Source organism: Vipera berus (genome assembly GCF_964194415.1).
Source record: "Vipera berus genome assembly, chromosome: 2".
Taxonomy (NCBI): Eukaryota; Metazoa; Chordata; class Lepidosauria; order Squamata; family Viperidae; genus Vipera; species Vipera berus.
Window position 1 is genome coordinate 228,713,087 of NC_138203.1, and position 22,022 is coordinate 228,735,108.

The following is a 22,022-nucleotide window of genomic DNA, read 5'->3' on the forward strand; positions in this document are numbered from 1 at the left end:
ATAACCTCAATTGCGTCAAATTAATCCAATCGCTTATTCCTACTAATGCAGCAGCTTCATAATATAATTTAAGATTAGGCAATTTAAGGCCACCTCTCTCACGAGTATCCTGCATAATCTTAAGTTTAACTCGTGGCTTTTTCCCTGCCCACACAAATTTATTGATACCTCGCTGCCATTCCTCCAGATTAGAATCTTTCTTAAGAATCGGTATCATTTGAAACAAAAATAAAAATTTGGGCAGTACATTCATTTTCACTGCTGCAATCCGTCCCAGCAAAGACAATTGCAATTTTTGCCAACTCTCCAATTCCTTTTGAATTTTCCCCCATAGTTTTTCATAATTATTTTTATATAGCTTTGTATTAGAGGGCGACAAAATCACCCCCAGATATTTAACCCTTTTAACAATCTCAAATCCAGTTAATCCTTCTAAGAGAGCCTTCTGTGAAACTGTCATATTTCTAGCCAAAATTTTAGTTTTCTGTGTATTTACTTTAAATCCAGAAACCTTCCCATATTGTGTTATTATCTCCATCAGGTCCACAACAGAGTTCTCTGGCTGGGTCACTGTAACAACCAGATCATCTGCAAATGCTCTCAATCTATAGTCCTGATCTCCAACTTTTATCCCTTTAATTTTTTCCGAGTTCCGAATCTTAACCAATAGTATCTCTAATGTTAACACAAATAACAAGGGCGATAACGGACACCCTTGCCTTGTGCCCTTCTCAATATTACATGCTACTGTCAGGCTATTGTTAACTATGATTCGGGCAGTTTGTTTTTGATATAATGCCCTAATCGGCTGTAAAAAATTTTCCCCAAAATCCATTTTATCTAAAACTTTCAACAAAAATTGCCAATTCAATTGATCAAAGGCCTTTTCAGCATCTAAAAAAATTAGCGCTGCAGAGATCTGGTTGTGCCTCTCCAAAAACTCTAACACATCAACTATATGTCTCACATTATTTTTCATTTGCCTGCCACTAATAAACCCCGTTTGATCCCCATGAATCACCTGTTGCAGAACCCTCATCAGTCTATTAGCCAAAACCTTAGCAAATATCTTATAATCTGTATTTAAAAGCGATATCGGTCTGTAGTTTTTAACTTGAGTAGCATCCTGGTCTTCCTTCGGAATCAAAGAGATAAAAGCTGTTCTCCAAGACGGTGGCACCTTTCCCCCCCTCTGAATTGTCTGAAACAGTTCCTTTAACGGCTTTATCATCTCAAATTGTAAATTTTTATAATAGGCCGCAGTCAAGCCATCCGTGCCTGGCGCTTTATCCACCTTCAGCTCCTTAATTGCTGTAAGAATTTCTTCTTCTGTAATCAGTTGATTAATCCCCTCTTTTTGTACTTGCGTAAGAACCGGGATGCTAGCATTCTCCAAGTATATATCAATATCTTTTACATTAATTTCCTCTTTAGTATATAATTTCGAATAAAAATCCACAAAAGCATCCTTAATAAGATTCTGTTGAAACACAACCCTTCCTTTATACTCAATCTTATCTATATTAGAGGCCCTTTGTTTTTTCCTCAGTCTATAAGCTAACCATCTGCCTGGTTTATTAGCGTTGCAAAAAGTATTGTGCCTAGCAAACCGCAGATTGGTTGCCACTTGATCTGCCATTAATTTATCAAATTGTCCTCTTAGCAGTCTAATAGCCTCCTTGATCTTCACATCCTCTGGGTTCAAAATCAAAGCCTTTTCTTTTTCCTTTATTTCATTCTCCAGTTCTTTCCTTCTAGTTTCCACTGCACGTCTATATCTATTATTCATATATATCAACACCCCTCTCATATAGGCCTTGCTAGCATCCCAAACCATGTCCATAGAGGTACCCTTATTCATATTAATCTCAAAAAAATCCTTCATCCGCTGTTTGCATTCTTCCACATTTCTCTGATTTCTAAACAAATTCTCATTTACGCGCCACGAGCGCCTGTCTCTTTTCTCCTTATCAATCTCCAACCAAACTGGACTGTGGTCAGAAATAGTTCTTGCACAAATCTTCACCTTTTTAGTTCTCAAAAAAAAATCATTAGTCAACAAAATAAAATCAATCCTCGAAAAAGATTGGTGTCTGTCAGAATAAAAAGTATAATCCTTCTCCTGCAAGTGTCTCTCACGCCAAATATCTCGCAATTCCAGGTCATCCTTCATTTCAAAAAAAGATTTAGGCAGTCTAGCATGACTTGGAATGCGCTTAAAAGCTCCAGCCTTGTCCAACTGTACATCCAAAACACCATTCCAGTCTCCCATAAAAATAAAAGATTTATAATCCAACTGGGTAAGCTTTGTGTGGAGTAAGCTAAAAAAATCAGCTTGTTGTTGGTTAGGTGCATATAATCCAACTAGAAGCGTCTTTTTACCTTCTAACAACAGCTCAATCATAACATATCTTCCATGCTTATCTGCTTCAATTAAGTCTGCTGTTAAGGCACTTTTAACATAAACAACCACTCCATTTTTCTTATTCTCTGCAGAGGCAACAAATTGCGTACCCAGTCTCGAGTTCAATAAATGCTTTTGATCCAAAACTCTAATATGCGTTTCTTGCAAACATATAACATCTATCTTAAATTGTTTTAAATATTGAAAAACTTTCTTTCTCTTCTGCGGTGAATTTAGTCCATTAACATTCCAGGTTAGAAATTTAGTTGCCATGCATATCCTCCAAAAGCTCTTGGACCACAGCTTTGATAGGACTAACTTCTTTAGGCCGTGCTCCTCCCACAGCTTGACTATATGTACGTTGTGAAGAATCTGAAGACTTTTGCTGATCTTGTTCTTTTATTTTCTTTGCTCGTTTTAAAGCAGCACGCGTTACTCTTTGCTCTCTAGGATCATCCAAAGAAGTTGTAGCTTGATCTCCTCCAGCACCACTTTCCTCTGTTTCATCCTCTTGATGTTCTCCTTCTCCAGATCCCTTTCCAGCTTCCAGAAGTGTTAATGGGGTTGCTTTTAAGACATTATTGTAGAAATCACGCGCTTGCTTTACAGTAATCAGCCGATACCTTTTACCTTCATGCATCACCATCAGCCCATCTGGAATCTCCCATCTGAACCTTATATCTCTTTGCTTAAGCTCATGCACGAGAAATGTATAGTCCTTCCTTCCCCTTAAAATCCTTGGAGGAATTTCTTTTAAAACCAAGACTTCTTGTTCAGCAATCACCACTTTAGCATCATAGGCAGCTTGTATAACTTGATCTCTAATCTCTCTTTTTGCAAAATAAACCACCACATCTCTAGGCAACTTTCTCTGTCTGGCAATCCATGAATTCACCCGAAACACTTTATCCATAGCTGCTCTTATTTCAGATGCTGGCTGATTTAATGCCACTTCAAGAGCCTCAGAGATCAGCTGCTTTAAATCTTCTTTAATGTTCTCTTTTAAACCTCTGATTCTGACAGCAAACTGCATCTGGTAATATTGGGCTAGGCTTACCTCCCTTTCCACTTTGTCTCTTGCAATTTCATTCTCCCGTGCTTTTACTTCTAATATAGCATTCCTTTGAGCCAAATCATCCATTTTTTCATCTAATTCTTCCACACATTCCGCCACTTTATGCACTGAAGACAAAATGTCTACCTTCATCACGCTGAGCTTCTGTTCCATCCTCTCTTCCATTCTCTCCTCCAATTTGTCCAATTTCTCCTCCATCTGTGCAAATTTATCACTCATTGATTGATTGATTGATTCCAAAAGTTTATCCAGAGCATCTCGTAAGTCCTTCGATGTCAGCGCTTCAGAAGGGTGCAACGCCTGTACTGATGACTGTTGCACCGGCGAGGATCCACCGCTCCGAAGAGTTTTAGGGGGAGGTTTCGCCGCCATCTTTTAGTCCTCAATTATGACGCACTTTCACTTAAAGTTTAAAAAGTCCAACAAGCTAGAGAGTATAGTAAAATAATCCTCTTCACCTTTGCCACTTGTACCGCTCTGCCTGCTCCTTTAAATCATAGTCCTTTCTTCAGGCAGGGATGGTTCGCAGACGCCTGGCTCTGCTCCAAAAAGTTCAGAGCAGAGACGCCGGCCAGCTGGGAGCAACCCAGGCTTCGGGGGAGTTCAATCCTTCAGCCGCCCAAGCTCCATGCTCAGGCGGCCCCAGAGAACTCTACCCCTACCAGGGGCCTCACCCCCTCCTCTTCTCCCGAGGAGGGGGCTTCAATTTCGCCCGAACAGCTGGTCGGCGCTGTTTCGGGCGAAAAAACAAACAGCTGAGCCGCGGGCAGCCGGGGAAGGCTGTCTTCGGCGCCGCGCCGCCACCGGAAGCCTGGGCTAATGCCTCCTTAAGTAACACCAGGTGCCTGCAATTAGTGCAGGTTCGCATCCCACCAGGCTCAAGGTTGACTCAGCCTTCCATCCTTCCGAGGTAGGTAAAATGAGGACCCAGATTGTTGGGGGCAATTAAGCTGACTTTGTAATAATGCCGCTTGGGGTGGGTGTGAAAGCCCTAATAAGCAGGCATATACATAGAATGAAGGCTACTGCTAAGCTTGTAAGCCGCCCTGAGTCTTCGGAGAAGGGCGGGATATAAATGGAATTAAAAAAAAAATCATCCAAAATCAAAGTTTAATTTTTTTCAGCTTTGAGCAAAAAATCCAGAAGCAGTTTTCAAGTCAAAACAAAACCATGTCTTCTGACTCCTTCACCTTTTCCATTCATTCTTCCATTGTGGGGACTAGTGTGTCTTTCCGTCTTGATGCATATAAAATTCTCACTGTTGTCATCTTATATAATAACAAGTTCTAAATTTTCTTTCCAATTCTTTATCCATCAAACTTAAAAGGAAAACATTTGCTTGCATTAATTTTATATATTTCAATGTGAATTTCAATCCATTAGAATACATCTTTTCCCAATGGGCAATCATTATACTTTAACCAAAGTTCTTTGTCCATTGGACCATACAGTTTCTAACATATTCATTCCCTCCCCTCCCTCGCTTTAAATGAGTAAAACTAGGGCAACTTCAAGAAATGAAAATAATCAAGAAACTAAAGAAACTGTCTAAAATAATGGAAATAAAAAGAGGGGGCATAAAACTGTGCATGACTTAAAAAAGATAAATAGGGAGATATTCCTTCTTTATATCTGTGAAAAGCAGGTTTACCTAATAGTTAGATCAAATTATATTTAGGCTAGAGAAAAGAAGATGCTTCTTCACATTGTCTCAACCTACAAAGGTCTCAGCTTTAGAACAAGATTAGTCAAATTCATCTGATCCTAAAACACTTGTGCCTATTTGGTTGTTTGTAACCCTGAATTGGGTGAAATAGGGCAACAATGTTTGCTCAAATGGATTAGCTTATAGAATGCATCCAAAATCCAGAACCCAGGGCTCCCACACCATTGAAATTTGGCAAAACTGTGGCTGCTTCAGTGCTAGAAGTTGCTGGTGCTTCAAATTCAAATGAAATCTCAGTAACTTAAGCAAATGAATAAAAGCTATTTGTTAAAAGAATAAAAGCTATTCTGTTAAATCCATCAAGGAACATTGATTAGGCAGTAGTAATGTTGGTGTAATGCAAGTAGAAAAAATATACAACAGAATTTGTATGTAATAAATCATATAGCTTTCTTCAATGATTGATGTGGGGTTTTAAGCAGCCATTACAGTTGAGTAATAACAATGTGTTATTGTGGGAGACTCTTGGCTTTGAGGGAAATTAATAACAGCTTGGCCAACTATCATTAACCAGTCTAGGTCTAGAACAGTGCTTTGAAAAGTATGTCTGCTCTACTAAAGTAGTCATACCCAGAATGGTAATGTTGGTGTGAAATTCTTCTTTGTGCTCATTTACTCTGTCAGCTACTACCTAACTTGGTTAGCACTAGTAAGACTTCTTTAGAAACTTGAAATTATAGAAATTAGAGCTTTGTTGTATCTAAAAACTTCATAGTTCATTGTAATAGTAATGAAAACATTGTGCCTCTGGCCTTGTAAGTATACTCTTATGCTTGGACTTTAAACACTCTAATGCTTTTGTGTATATGTGTGTTTGTGTGTGTTAATAGGATGAAAGCATAAGCAACTAAATAAAAACTCATTGTGGGTCTAATTTCCTTTTTCATTTTGCAAGAAAGAATACAATGGATAGCTAAATTTTAGATTGGATAAATGTATGGTTCTAGAAATACAGTAGATCATTGGGAAAGATTTGGCAAAAGAATGGAGTTATTGTGGTTGCTTCTTTTTAGTTAGAGAATTCTTAACAAATTTATTCTTTTTAATGCAATAGAGTGTTTAGCAGCAGTTTCTTCCAACATTTAGCTGGAAAATACTGTAACTGTCATGAAATGGGATGCTCTTTAGACAGAATAATGTACTGAAAGTAATTAAAAGCAGAAGTGATTGGAATGCACAGTTTCAAAGAAAACTAATCAAAGAGTTGAACAAATGAATTAAAGGCAACTTACGTTGCTAATTGGCAGATTTAAGTCGTTATTAAAATTAACATTTTAATGTTTGCTGTAAAGTGAACAGAGATGTAAAGAGTTGGTGCTTTAATTTTTAAAAAGTCAGGTTTTGATTTATGATACATTGTTAGGCTCATTTAAAACAAGAGTTGTAATTTCTTTGTCTCCAAATACAGTTGTCTACAAGTAAATCCAAGGGTCCCAAAGACCATAAAAAAGCAAGTGTTACCCATGCTCACAATATTATGTTACTGCCTTGTGTGATGTTAATGCCTGTACTGAGAGCCAATATTATGTAATGGTTAAGATATTAGATTGGAATGGAGATCACATAAATTCAAGTATACCTCACCCATGGAAATCTACTGAGTAGAATTAGCTCTTTCTTTTCCATTTCAGTTTATTTCGTATAGTTGCTATTATAGTAAAAAAAAATAGAATTGCCATTTTCCTTACCTTTAGCTCTTGAAGGAAAGGTGAGATGTAAATCAAATTAATTAATTAATTAATTAAAATTAATTTTAAAAATTTAAAGCATTTGTTGGGCACATGTGGATGGACGAAAAGCATTATCAGTCCTCAGAGTATATGGTAATTGCTTGATTAATATGGAAAGAGATTGAGGAAAGATTTCAATTTGTAATGAAATCTAACACTGCCTTTATTATTTTATATAAATATTATCTGAAAATGCTGGTTTAATAACAGAACAGAATAACTGAATAACAGAGTTGGAAGGGATGTTGGAGATCTTCTAAGGTGGCCCCCTGCTCAAGCAGAAAACCCTATACCATTTCAGACAAATGGCTGTCCAGACTCTTCTTAAAAACTTAAAAACTTCCAGTATTGGAGCACCCACAATATCCACTGATTAATTTTTCCAACTGTCAGGAAATTTCTCCTTAGTTGTAGGTTGGTTCTCTCTTTGATTACTTTCCATTCATTGTTTCTTGTCCTGGCCATTCCAAACAACATAGGAGAATTAAGATATGAATTCAATATATGCCAAGAAAAAAATTAAACCCAAAATAGAGTGCACTCCAAGGCTTTGCAACTTGAATTTCTATTTTATTTTACATTATAGGGTTTGTCCGTAAGAACCACAGAGCTGCAGGAGGCCAGCTTTGGCAAAGGGATCTAATCACTATACCTGCAGTTTCTGGGGAAAATTATCCCATTTTTGCTCCTCCAGCATGCTCATTCCACACATTTGCTGAAAATTGTGATACGAAAAGAAGAGTGGCCATCAACTGGTCCATGGTGGGTAGAGTAATTGCTACTTTTTCCTTCTATAGATGTTGATGAATGTCAGTCTGCCACACACCACTGTGGAGAAGGACAGATTTGTCACAATCTACCTGGAGCATACCGCTGTGATTGCAAGATGGGATATCAGTATGATTCATTCAGCAGAACTTGCATTGGTAAGTATGACACAGGGAATTGGTATTGCTGATTGTCAAAATATGGTCAGCTTTTATACGCTATTGATTTCAGCATAAGTATTAATTCCACTGAACTAAAGCTTAAATAAGATAGCATGCCTTCATTTACATGGACTAATTTGTCTGTTCATAAGTACATGCTTTAGATTTATTTCAAGTATAGTAATTGATTGAAATTAACCTAAGACAGTACTTATTAATGGGCTAAAAAGTCTCCAGCTGTCCGTTTTACTAAGTATCTTCATACCTGCAAAGAAAATAGTTTCTGAATGATTGGGATGCTAGGTAACAACCTACCAGCTATTGAATTTCTGAGTGGATGCTATAACCCAGTCAGTGCAAATAGGTGCTGGAGTCTCCTTATTTTAATTACACAAAATTAAAATAATTTAATTAGACAAAAATGAATGGCAGATTGTTGTAAAACGTGGTGCATGCTTGAGGGGGGAAATCAACCAGATGCTTCTGATTATGATACACACAGTCACTCACACACACTCACACACACTTACACAGTGTAATTATGTAAGCTTAATTTGGAAGGTTGCCTGGAATTAGCAAGAATGATATGAATATTTCTTCCCTTCATCTGCTTTCTTGCCCAAGGTAGCATTGAAGTCAAAATGAGTTTTGAAAGAGATACCCACAGAGATATGCTTGAAGATTTTGACCTTTGCAAATTCCTATAAACAATGTATGTTACAGTTTATAGCTTGCTACAAGAACTTCTGGATGTTATAAATAACTGAATGAAACTGGCAATCTCAGAAACAATCAGCCAGTTTGTGCTCCTTTGAGATTCCAATTTCAGAAAATTAGAAAAAGGGAGAAAAGGGAGGGCAGAACACTCCTACTTTACAGAATTGCTTGTAAACGTCCAGACCACTATAGTACGTAATTATCTCCCCCACTTGGGCTGTTTCTACTCCAGGTTAGATATGCTCTGGTTTCTAAATGATTTCAGCTGAAGTAGAATATCTAAGAGAACTGATTTATTTGCATTTATCATGATTGGGAAAATGTACATGAATGGAATCTTAAGAATGCTGATTTGGAAAAAAACAGATTTAAAGCTTATGAGGCTTAGAGTCTGGAAAAAAATCATAGAGGGGGTTTTGGTCTATCTTCAGGACGCTGAGCCAATGAATGTCTTCTAATAGTAGTACAAATAGATTGATATTGCTGTGGCATGGGACAGGGCTTTGATGGGACAGAAACTGTAAGAGATTGACAGTTAAAAAGGAGGTTGTGTCCCTAACTTTACCTAATAAATTATCTTACTTACCAAAAAATTAACATTCATGAACTGTCAGTCTAAAATGGCAACTTCTTCTCTAATTGTATTGGCAGGGGGGCAGAGATCCACCCCGAGGCCCCTTTCTTGTGGGGTGCCTCAGGGGTCGGTTCTCTCCCCCCTCCTGTTTAACATCTATATGAAACTGCTGGGTGAGATCATTCATGGTTTTGGGTTGAGGTATCACCAATATGCGGATGATACCCAGTTGTTCATCTCCATCCCAAACCAACCCAGTTATGCCCTTGACATGATGTCCCGGTGCCTGGAGGCGGTATGGGTCTGGATGGGAAGGAACAGGCTCAGGCTCAACCCCTCCAAGACTGAGTGGCTGTGGATACCGGCATCTTGTATTGTCCATGTTCCATCTCTTTTGATGGGAGGGAGGTATTGCCCCCCTCTGAAAGGGCTCGCAACTTGGATGTCCTCCTGGATTCACGGCTTAATTTGGAAGAACATTTAACTGCTGGGACCAGGGGGGCCTTTGCACAGGTTCACCTGGTGCACCAGTTGCGCCCCTTTTTGGACCGAGATGCCCTATGCACGGTCACCCATGCCCTTGTCACTTCTTGCCTGGATTACTGTAACGCTCTCTACATGGGGCTGCCCTTGAAGTACACCTGGAGGCTTCAGCTGGTGCAAAATGCAGCCACGCAGGTACTTATGGGAGTTCCTCGATACTCCCATATTACTCCACTCCTGCGTGAGCTTCATTGGCTTCCAGTTGTCCTCCGGGTGCGATTCAAGGTGCTAGTAATTACCTTTAAAGCCCTACAAGGCTTAGGGCCAGGGTGTTTGCGAGACCACCTGCTGCCATTGTCAACCTCCCATCGCCCGGTTCACTCCCAGAGGGTCGGCCTACTCAGAGTTCCGTCAGTTAAGCAATGCCAGCTGGCGACCCCTAGCGGGAGAGCCTTCTCTGTGGGCATGCCGACCCTCTGGAATGAGCTGCCTCCGAAGCTGTGGATGGTCCCCAACCTTCGGTCCTTTCGCCGTGACCTAAAGACATGGATGTTTCAACAATCGGGCCTGGACTGACTATGGTTTTAGATGTGGTTTTATGGGGTTAAATTACTATGTATCGAACATATCTACTGTTTAGTTCTTTTTTAAATTTTGTATTTTCATGTTCTTTTTTAGTTTTTATTGTTGTGAGCTGCCCTGAGTCCTTAGGGAGAAGGGCGGCATATAAATATAATCATCAATCAATCAATTATATAGAGAAAAGAATATGACCTTGACAGAAATATGCAAGCTCCCTTGCCAAAGCAACAAAGTGTAAAACTTACTTTAAGCCCACGACAGTCAGATAATATCGAGAAGCAACTCAAGATAAGACGCTTTCTAATTCACTGAACTATAAGTATAACTATAAGTCATCAGACTTGCATGAAAGTAGTTTTAAGCTTCGTGTGGAATTCATTTCTTGGTCTGGTTCTACCTAGTGGGGCTAACAATAATTTACATCCATTAGTGTAACTTCATATTCTGGAGGTTTCCAAAACCATTTTATGTGTTATAAGTGGTTTGGTAAGTCAAAGACATAGAATATAAATATAGAAAACTTGGCAAAAAATGAAGTGGTTGTTTATTTGATAAGGAGGTAATTGCATTTTTCTATACTTCTTTATTTTACTATACTGGTAAGCAAACAAAGTAAGGAAATGTAACACCCAAAATGGAAACAATTACACAAATCTTCCTCTAACACCTTTGCCTTTTTCTGCCTTACAACTTCCCAGGTGTATTTTATGTTTATCAGGTTTGTTTTTGTTTTGCAATAGACATAAATGAATGCTGGAATTATCCAGGCCGACTCTGCCAGCATTCATGTGAAAACACTCCTGGATCCTATCATTGTTCATGTTCTTCTGGATTTCGCTTGGCTTATGATGGAAAACATTGCGAAGGTATTTGTAGACGAAGCTATCTCCAAAAAAAAAAAAGCCAGTGGGGATGGATTGCACAGTGAAAACTGTCTTGCAGAAGACAACACATTTCTGAATGCATGCTTTCTTTTACATTATTCTATTCTAATTCTATAGGGACGCGGTGGCTCAGTGGGTTAGGACGCTGAGCTTGTCGATCAGATGGTCGGCAGTTTGGCGGGTCGAATCCCGAGTGCCACGTAACAGAGTGAGCGCCTGTTACTCGTCCCAGCTTCTGCCAACCTAGCAGTTCGAAAGCATGTAAAAATGCAAGTAGAAAAATAGGGACCACTACGGTGGGAAGGTAACAGCGTTCCGTGCGCCTTTGGCATCTAGTCATGCCGGCCACATGACCACGGAGACGTCCTCGGACAAGCGCTGGCTCTTCGGCTTTGAAACGGAGATGAGCACCGGCCCCTAGAGTTGGAAACAACTAGCACACATGTGCGGGGGAAACTTTACCTTTACTTTATTCTAATTTATTTGTCACAATTATTTTCCAATGTACCTTGTATATTATAATATAAAAATGAAACCCTGGGAGTTAAAGCACATTATAAATTTGGTTATATATATAGTTAGTTAATGTTAGTTAGATTACGATTATTATATTTGTAACCCTGTACTCAGCTCTGGGAAGTGGGGGAGGGGGAGGGGGGTTTAAGGGTGGGTTGGGGAGGGGATAATAAAACTTTTCAATAAGAAAAAAATGAAACCCTGCCTTAACTGTGATTGGGTCCTTCCTTCATGCATTTTTGTTTCACTGAATATGAATAACTATAGTCTAATTTACAGGCCTATTGCTTTGAACAAGATTACAATGATAATAGCATGATAAAAAATGAGTTATGTTATAACTGGTAAGTCAAAGGTGGAGAAAGAGTGGCCCAGTGCAGATTGTCAACATCTCTTTGGGTTCTAGAGCCTCTTCCTCCTATAGTGCAATGCCATATATTGGCAGCACCATCTGCTGACCCATTTGCTTGTAGACAAAGTGCAAGTATCTTTCATTAGTCACTAGGCCTGGCAGCCATTAAGTGAGAATTATCTCTACTTTACATATGTTTATATGTAAAGTTTAAAAGACTTTTCAGTGAAACTTAAGCTTCCCGAAAACCTTCCCTGAAAAGGTCCTGGAACCATTTCTTTCTGGATTGTGTGATACAACTTTCCACAGACCTTGAGGTACCAGGAATGATACATCCCACATCTAAGTTATAGTTATAATCATCTATGACTTTAAAATGCTTATTGATATTGTCTCAGTTTAGTAATGTAGTATTTTAATCAAACATATTTCCTGCATGTATAAACCACAGTCATGCTGTATCTTCAGGCTTGAAGATGCTCCATTTTGTTTTGTTTTTTAAAAAAGCAATTCATTTAGTTAAAGGGCTTTTCTACTTTGTCTTCAATGACAGGTATGTGGCAGCAACTGATTTTAATGTCTCTTTGATACTCATTTTTCAACACAGATGTCAATGAATGTGACAATAATCCATGCAGTCAAGAATGTGCTAATATTTATGGTTCCTATCAGTGTTACTGCAGGCAAGGCTACCAATTAGCAGAAGACAGCCATTCTTGTAAAGGTACATCTGATTTGTTCCATTGTAGCAGTAGTGTCCATTACTCTGGGAGAATAAAGCCGTTGCCCTCACATGTTTGCTAATGTACCAATTCCAGATATTGATGAATGTGGCCAAAGTGCAGGCATCTTGTGCACTTTCCGCTGTCTCAATGTGCCGGGGAGTTACCAGTGTGCTTGCCCCGATCAGGGATATACAATGGCCGCCAATGGAAGGACTTGTCGAGGTAAGAATAAGAGAGAAAATTGTTTCTTTCCATTTGGTCATGATGAGTTGACCTAATTTTCATTTCATTACCATGACTGCACATGAATAAATGAATTTCATTTTTAAAATTTTGCCATGCAGTAAGAGATGGGAAGCTAAACATAAAGTAGGGAAGTACATGCATACTCAAACCAAGTCCTGGGGGAAAACTTATATAAAAGAAACATGTATTAGATGAAAAAGCATGTCAAATCATAATTTGGGAGAATCTTCTATAGCATCACAAAGTGCATGTATTAGAAATTGTGCGCAAAAAAATTGTGTAGTCGTTCATGCAGACATTTAAAAACACAGACATAAATTTGTTCAGCAGTGGAGCGAAAAGAGTTTAAGATTGGGAAAATGAGAAACTTAAAAAAGTCAAACTTGTCTGTAGAAAAAAATACTATTACCTGGGTAATTGTTTCCCAGTATTTATTTATTTTATTAAAATTGCAATAAAAGCAACCATAGTCACCCAATGGCTGTCCTTGAAAATAAGGCATCTAGGTAGAGATGTTTTCTTTTTTCCCCATCTGTGATTATTAGGGGATGGATGAGATTCTGCCTAGCAGGGGAGAAGGTTGTGGCAGCCAAAAAGATTGAGGGTGAAGAACAACTTTAAGACAGCCTTTTCATCATTGCCTTTTGTTGTCCTACAGGAAGAACTGTAATTGATCAAATCAAGACTAGATTAGCCAAATGTTTCTTAGGTTCATTATTCCTTTAATGTAGTTTCAGCACATATGGGAGTCAGCTAGCATCAGTTCCTAACACAGATCAGTTTTTATACAGTCTAAAAGGAGTCCAATGTACTACTCCATAAAGGATGTCACTGGTGCGTGTCTCTGATACTTTTTCAAATAATGTCATATGAGATAAGGAACAAATTTAAGCTTAGGCAATAGGCAGGCTGGGTTTTTTGCCTCAAACCTATCAGAGCCTTGGTGGAGCAGTGGGCTAATGCCTCCTTAAGTAACACCAGCTGCCTGCAATTAGTGCAGGTTCGCATCCCACCAGGCTCAAGGTTGACTCAGCCTTCCATCCTTCCGAGGTAGGTAAAATGAGGACCCAGATTGTTGGGGGCAATTAAGCTGACTTTGTAATAATGCTGCTTGGGGTGTGTGTGAAAGCCCTAACAAGCAGGCATATACATAGAATGAAGGCTACTGCTAAGCTTGTAAGCCGCCCTGAGTCTTCGGAGAAGGGCGGGATATAAATGGAATTAAAATAAAAATAAAATAAATAAATAAATACCCCATCTAGGGCCCTGACAGATTCTCCTGATTCTTCCCCAGCTAGCCTGCTCTTCCAGTACTACCTATGATGTTGGCACTTTGCTGGTGATACTTTTGCAAACAACAACCTTGCAATCCCTTTGTGCTTTCTCAAAAGAAAAAAAGTGAGGGATATCTCCCTGTCTCCCATTCACCCTTTTGCTTCTTCTATGGTGGCATGTCTCAAATTTGAGACATGCATGGATACCCACTGGGCAGTTACAATGCCACAGCTGTTGGGTAAGCATGTGTCCAAGCAGGTCTCTGAGGAGGAAGAAAGTGACTACAGCTACCAACGGTATTGGTAAGCATTTTAGGCAAAACAAAATCCTGCCCCTGATGTGCTGCTAGGACACATGAGCAATTGATCTGGTATTTGGTATCCCAACTCTTTGGTATTGTTGGGGAATACAATTTCACATGAACCACCCACTGCAGTGATGGTCAGCTTTGAATTCCAAAACTCTTGAAGAGCACCATGTTGGGGGGCGGGGAGGTAGTACTGCTAGCCAAGTGATATGGTTCATACTTCACACTAGAATATGATCAACATAGCTTCTTTATAACATTACCCAAGCGGCCTTAAAGAGATATATCTCCATTATTGCTATTTTGGCACAAAGAATGCGCTTGATTCTTGAAGATACTGATCACTAGTAAGGAAATTATTTGAAAACTGAGAAACAGCTTGTTTGTTTGAATTATTTCATGGAATCCAGTACCGATGAAAAATTTCAGTGGTGAAAGTATTGGTTCAAAGAATTCATGTATCAGTCTTGATTGTGATGCAGATGGAAGTTGTTTATATTTCCTGCAAATTTTCCCCCTGCTTTTCAAGGCTGAGTAGGAGCCAAGATACAGGATAACATGTGAATAGAGAATCTGCATCCCTAATGACTGTAAATCCAACATTTCATGCTCAATTCCGAGGTTCTAATCTAGGGAGACAATGAGTACATGAATTTATGTATTAGGGAATTTTGGCATATATTATTTGCAATATTTAAACACTATAACCACTTGTGGCCCTTGAACATTTTGAACCTGGGGCAGGATGGGGAAATATATCTTATACCCCTAATATATATATAGCAAAAAGCTATTGTTTCTACCCAAAATAAATCTTGGTTGTTTTTTTCCTTTCCACTTCCTTCAGGGAGATTTTGTGGCTTAGTGAATTCATGCTGATCTATTTGAACTACTCCACTATCATATTATGTTATGGATTGTTGTTTTCAAAACTGTGTGGTAAAGCTTCAGAGAGTAGTAAATCTTTTGCAACATCGAATTCCATGTGGGAGCAATTTACCTTTTCACCTAGTTTTATGAGTCAATGAGGAGGAACTTAAATTATTTGAATTCATTTTTTTTACTTCTCATTGCATTTCTTTTCTTATGCTTTTAAACAAGCCACACTCCATGCAAGAGTGATGTTGATTTAGGAGACAGTCTTCTCTATAAAAATTGCCAGATTTCACTGCAATACTTGGCTCGTGGATTATCTGTTAGCATTTATTTAAGTCACAAACCTCTGAATGCTGTCTAGACATTTGAGATTTTTTTTTATGGCTAAAAAAAAATCCTGTTAAGCCAGGATTTCCTTCCCCATCTTTTTGCAGCCATCACAAATCAACATATGGCTCTTTTGTTATCCTGCTCTTCAAAGATTTTGTTGTAGGATTTTCATTCTTACTATGTAGAAATAAGTTCTTGTATCCCTCAGACACAATGACACAACTGGAATTGACAAAATGCTGGTCTTAAAACAAATCTGTGAGCCTCCCAACCAAGTAGAGAAGTATATGTGCGAAGAGGATTCTGGAGTCATTTTATCAACTTGCCTCCACTGCAGATGGAGATCCAGAAATGGGGAAATCAAACTATATTTAGGTCCATCCTTAAAAGCAATCCTAGCAAATCAGTGGAGCACTGATTTAATTAAAAAGCCCTGCAGAGTGCAGGGCAGAAGTGAAAAGTGTGTGCCTGCCTGTCTCTGGGTGCTTCCACACAGAGAATTGGTACTATTCCTGCAGTGGCACCATGTCCCATATGATCATATATTTTCATCCCCTTTTGAGGGTTGAGCTAACTCTTTTGGTTGTCGTGCTGCACAGTTCAAACTATAATTTGCAACTCATGATTTGTGATGCTTGTGCTTTGCAGAATTGGAAGAGTTTTGTTTTTTGCTTTATCCTGACTTATCCCACCTGCACTCAGAGATCTCTAGAAGACGTCACAGATAACCTTATCAGTTTCTCCAGGCTTATGCTCTCTAGTAAACTTTGCAGTGGTTTCTTAATCCCGGTTTTAGGAAAAACTGTTCAGTTTAATATTTTCTGCTTAGGCAAGCAATATATAACTGAACTCTTTACTTGATCGCACTTACACTATCTGGGCTCAGGCAAGGCTTTCTTCTTCACCCCAATGTACACCTGTAGAGGTTCTACACAGCAAATTTCCCACCCCGGCCACGTCTCTGACTTTGGACATGGAAATCTAACTACTTTTATGATTCACAGATATCCCAGAGACCATAAGAGTACAACCTATGTGTGTGGAAAAAGTACTGGCTTGGGGTGGTGGGGCTTATTTATTTATTTTAGTTCTTAACTCCTAAGTATTACCAAATTCGGACATTAAGGCAACTGAGAAAAGGTGCCTACACTCTTACCTTAAGCAGTTTATAAAATGAATCCATAACTTACAAACTGTTTAGCTACTTTAACTGAATTTTTAGTGTGTTGAAGTCAGTATATGCATTTTTTTTCCTTTTTATTAATAGAAATGAATCATTGTGATTGATTTTCCTATATGTAACCCAGTGGAATTGATAAGATTTGTTCACTTGTGGAAGAAGGATGCTACTAAATTGTTGCCATTTTGTGTATGCTTCATCCTCAGATATTGATGAATGTGCAATGGGAACCCACAACTGTTCATCAGCAGAATCTTGCTATAATATTCAAGGCAGCTTCCGATGCCTTTTAGTTGAGTGTCCGCCAAACTACAGAAAAGTGTCCGATATGTAAGTCTAATAATTGCCCCTCTACATAGCAACTAATCACATTAAGTAATGCTTAGAGCTTTTCATAATTACTCAGCTGAACGTAGGGTGTTTGTTGCACTTCTATTTGCTGTGCTTTTTTCAAAGATCTAATCCACTAATACCAACAATTGTTTAATTTTTAAAGACAAGCCTGCTACAAATGGCTTCAGGCAAGCAATTGGGGAACCATGTACCATTGATTCTACCATTCAGAGTAAATGTGACCGTAATCTGAAATGGGTAGCTCTAGTTTCACTGGAAAAGAACTCATGGTAGAGTTCTTTTCTCAAAATGAAACATACATGTACTTACGTCATACACATATATACCATCCTAATTTACACTTACTTCATTTTCTCTTGTGAATGTACTCCCCACACTCATCCATATCCTTGCCTTTCCAAACTAAACTCCAGCAATAAAAATGTGACAAATACTACCACAAAATTTTCTAGAAGCCTGTTTACAGTCATATCATATAATGCTTAGGAAACTGGAATAAAATACATTTAATTATTCTGATGAACCGGCCATAACCCTTATGGCCATGGGTTGTTGTTGTTGTTTTTTAATAGACTTAACCATTTTTTGGTAGTTGAATCTCATGGTGCTGTAAGAACTATGATATTAAAAGCCATGCAGGTGCTCTAAGGGACAAAATGTGAAGTTAGTTTTATCCCCAGATAAATAAGAACGTGTGAGGATCCAGGCCTGTTCCATTAATAAAGTTTTAGAAACAACTGGCATGGTGTTCACAATAAGTGATCTATGGATCTTATATTACTCCTAAAGGAGGCCTCAGTTAATGAGAGAAAACATCATCCTACAGAAAATGAGAAGCAGAAGGTGACATTAGGGAGACACTGGGTAATCCATTTTTTAAATCAGAAAGTTACCAAATAACTAATGAGAGAATATCTTTGAAATACGGTAACCTTAAGTAATATACACCAATGCACAGAGTATGAATAGTAAGCAGGGTGAACTAGAAATTCAGGTAAATGAGGGCAGTTATGATATTGTTGCCATTACAGAAACATGGTGGGACAAAACCCACAAATGGAACACACAGCTAGAGGGATTTAAATTATTTAAAAGAAACAGACTAAACAAAAGAAGAGGTGGAGTTGCTCTCTATGTAAGAAATAATATAGGGTTTCCTGCCTGAGCAGGGGGTTGGACTAGATGACCTCCAAGGTCCTTTCCAACTTCTTCTTCTTCTTCTTCTTCTTCTTCTTCTTCTTCTTCTTCTTCTTCTTCTTCTTCTTCTTCTTCTTCTTCTTCTTCTTCTTCTTCTTCTTCTTCTTCTTCTTCTTCTTCTTCTTCTTCTTCTTCTTCTTCTTCTTCTTCTTCTTCTTCTCCTTCTCCTTCTCCTTCTCCTTCTCCTTCTCCTTCTCCTTATTATTATTATGATGATGATGATGATGATGATGATGATGATGATAAAAGGGTACATCTGGGGAAGGCAAGATTTAGGGCTAGAAGCCCCCCCCTCCCCCCAAAAATGTCCTCCCATCCACCAGGGGTGGGAGCAGGCTGAACAAAAGAAAAGGGTCCAAAGTGAAAAGGAGCAGAGAACCTATATAGAAGCAGGGACTGCAAGCCTATGGATTTTTACTGGAGAAAATTATTTTTTGGAGGAAACCACGTATTCAGAGTATAGAAAAAAGACACAGAAATCTATCATCCAGAATTATGTGCAAGGAAGGCATTGCACAATTGCACAGTAGATGGGATTTTCAGGCATAGTTTATCTGACAGAGATCTATAACCTTTAAAAGAGGACCATCATTTGTCTCCACCCTGCTGAATGAGCCATTCAGAATTGTGGAAATATAATGGGCCTTTTGACTGTTTTGAAAGAGACAAAATTCCTCCTGCATCCACTAAGTTTCCTGCCCTTTGGAACATCATCCTTCTGAGATTAGATTAGTCCCAATCTTGCTGGCCCTTTATGAGGATCGGAAAACCTGGCTTTGTGGCCCTGATGTGATCAAGGCTATCCCTTGGCTTTGCTGATAGTTGTTTTATACTATTATGTTGTTACGTGTTTTTATTTTTATATTGGATATTTTATCTGTTTATTGTAATGTGTATTGTATATATAAATTGAATAAATAAACATTTAGAAAATCAGATACAATCTATAAAGGATATAAATGTTAGTTCCTCTTTGAGGTCTAAAAGCCACTCTTTGTTACATCTTAGGAAAACGGCAGCTTATTCCCAGTTGCTGAAATTAAAAAAAGGGAAAAAAAGAAATTACAATCATTACACAAATCTTTATTAGATAAGCACAGCTCTTGATAGATCTGTTGTATGTCAGAGGGTATCCTAGCCTAGGAATGTATAGAAAGTTAAAAGTACAAAAAGAAAATTTACTTAAATTATAAACTAAAAACAACTATTCAGTCACTTTAGCATATGAGAGCCATATAATTTAAAACAAGGTTTAAACAGGATATACAGTACCTGGCTTTAAGAATGTATCACTCATACCCGTAGAAATGAAGACACCTCAGTGAAGATCTTTTAGTTTGCAAAGAAGCATGGCAATAAGGTAGAGAAAGTCCAAGGAAAGGCTCAGGCCAAACCATAAAGATCAAAACTCATGCAATAAAAGCTTTATTTGCAAAACCTGCTATCAGTGCAGCACTTTAATAAATTCTAGGAACAATAGGATCAGTATTGATTGTTTACTAGTATTTACATGTAAATTATTTATTATGACTTACATGTTGTCCATTTCTAGAATCTGAGTAGCTTACTGTATCAATATCAGCAGCTTAAAGACCGTTTCTTACAATTATATCAATTCGAGTCAATGTGCCACTGCTTCGTATTATGTTATTAATTCCTAAGTATCTTTCTGAAGAACTGTGTTCTTACAGGTCCCTGGAAATGTAGTGCAAGGGGGGGAGGGGGAGGGGGGAATATATAGATCTAAGGTATTCCTAAGGAGGGGTCCATCATTGAGAAGGCTCAAGCCAGAATATCCTAAATATGACATTTTTCTCAGTGATAAGATCTTTGGCAAACCCTCTCTTCCAGTTGTTACTGACCAGACAGTTTCAACATAGGGAAAGCAGTCATAACAATATCTAGGCCCTGAACTATATAGAGCTTTAAAGGGGACAACCAGCAAGTTGAATTGCATCTAAGGCTAACTCTTAATCAGTGCAGCTCTCACAATAGTTATATACCCATAAGGATCCAGGATGCTTCAGGTTTAATCAGCTAAAAATTAGGTTTGTCTTCTAAGGCTGGGGTCCCCAACCCCTGGTCCATGAACCAGTACTGGACTGAGGCATGCCAGCAACCAGTCTGCACAAACAAGCAGAGCCCCATCCGTGAGATGCAGGCAGCACACAAAACCATGCACTCTCCGGTCCATGGAAAAACCTCTCTCCACGGAACCGGCCCCCGGTGGCCAAAAGGTTGGGGACCTCTGTTTTAAGGAGCGTCATATAGAATGCATTGTGATAATTCAGTAATGCAAGGTAACTGAGTCAGGCTTCCTGATCCAGGAAAGTTCACCACTGGCACACAAGATATTCTTTTGTAAGTTTAATAAATTTGTATATACCACAAACTGATATCTTACTCTGAGATTTTCATTTGATACAGTATGTTCAGCCACAGAACCATTCCAGAAAGTGTTGCATAATGCAAGTTTTGCATAAGTTGGATTGCTGTGGAATTAATGAAACACTATTTTGTTACACATGCATAAATGCTTATCTACTTACATGCACAACAGAGTTCCATGAAGGAACCTTCACATGGTTCATGATGCGAACTTTGTAAGCACAAGTCCTGGGGATTTCATGTGGCCTGATCCAGAGTACTATGATTGGATGAATCTCATGGTTCATTTCCAGACCAACCGATGCAAAGTAATTTTCTAAGTATTCCTTTAAGTTCATTGCAGTTTCCAGGATAAGTTTTCAGATTCATGACCTCTTGATACTTGGCGGTTACCTTGATAATTGCTTTGACATAGTGAGGGTTAGATAAGAAGAGCAAGCAGCTGCTAATTGTACAGTCAGTGATATTCAACCCTGCTATGTATTGCTTAACACCAGAGACAGGTTTCATGGAACTCGGCATGCTGTCCAAGAGCTTGTCTTCAAACCCCAGTTACTGAAGTGCTAAATATTTCCTATTTCTCTTCTCTCAGGAGATGTGAACGTATCAACTGTTTCAACTATTTGGATTGCCAGAACACTCCACTTCGCATTACTTATTATCAGCTTAATTTCCAAACCAACATTGTTGTTCCAGCTCATATTTTCCGAATTGGTCCCTCGCCTGCTTATGCCGGAGACAACATAATCCTTACAATCAACAAAGGAAATGAAGAAAACTGCTTTAATACCAGAAAGCTTAATTCCTATACCGGTATAGTCTATCTTCAGAGGCAAGTGAGGGAACCCAAAGACTTCTTGCTAGATGTTGAAATGAAGCTTTGGCGTCAAGGAACCTACACAACATTTCTGGCCAAAATTTATATTTTCATTACATCTCATGCATACTAAGATGGATGTATTACTGTTGAAGCTCATTGGTGCTATTTTTTAAAATCTTTCCTACCAAAGCTTGTGGTAATAGAGAAAAAAACTGTTAGAAAAATATAGCCTCTCATATTTTTTTCCTAACTCCTAAAATATCTTTGTTTTTGTAAAATTAACTTAAAATATATTCACCTGTTTCTCTTTTAACTCTGGATGTTTAACTGAGCAAAATAAGGTTATTGAGCT

The 22,022-nt window shown here is 38.5% G+C and overlaps 1 protein-coding gene across 1 annotated transcript in view; it reads left to right on the forward strand.

Moving 5' to 3' along the window:
- FBLN2 (fibulin 2) overlaps positions 1-21,800 on the forward strand; it is a gene marked incomplete at its 3' end in the record, with an annotated part of 142,183 nt that extends 120,383 nt beyond the window's left edge. Inside the window, exons 11-16 of the mRNA XM_081315622.1 lie at positions 7,733-7,861; positions 10,961-11,086; positions 12,580-12,696; positions 12,791-12,919; positions 17,118-17,241; positions 21,443-21,800. Of these exons, the coding sequence (XP_081171748.1) occupies positions 7,733-7,861; positions 10,961-11,086; positions 12,580-12,696; positions 12,791-12,919; positions 17,118-17,241; positions 21,443-21,800 (983 nt within the window). The remainder of the gene's footprint in view (positions 1-7,732; positions 7,862-10,960; positions 11,087-12,579; positions 12,697-12,790; positions 12,920-17,117; positions 17,242-21,442) is intronic.
- Between the last annotated feature and the right edge of the window lie 222 nt (positions 21,801-22,022).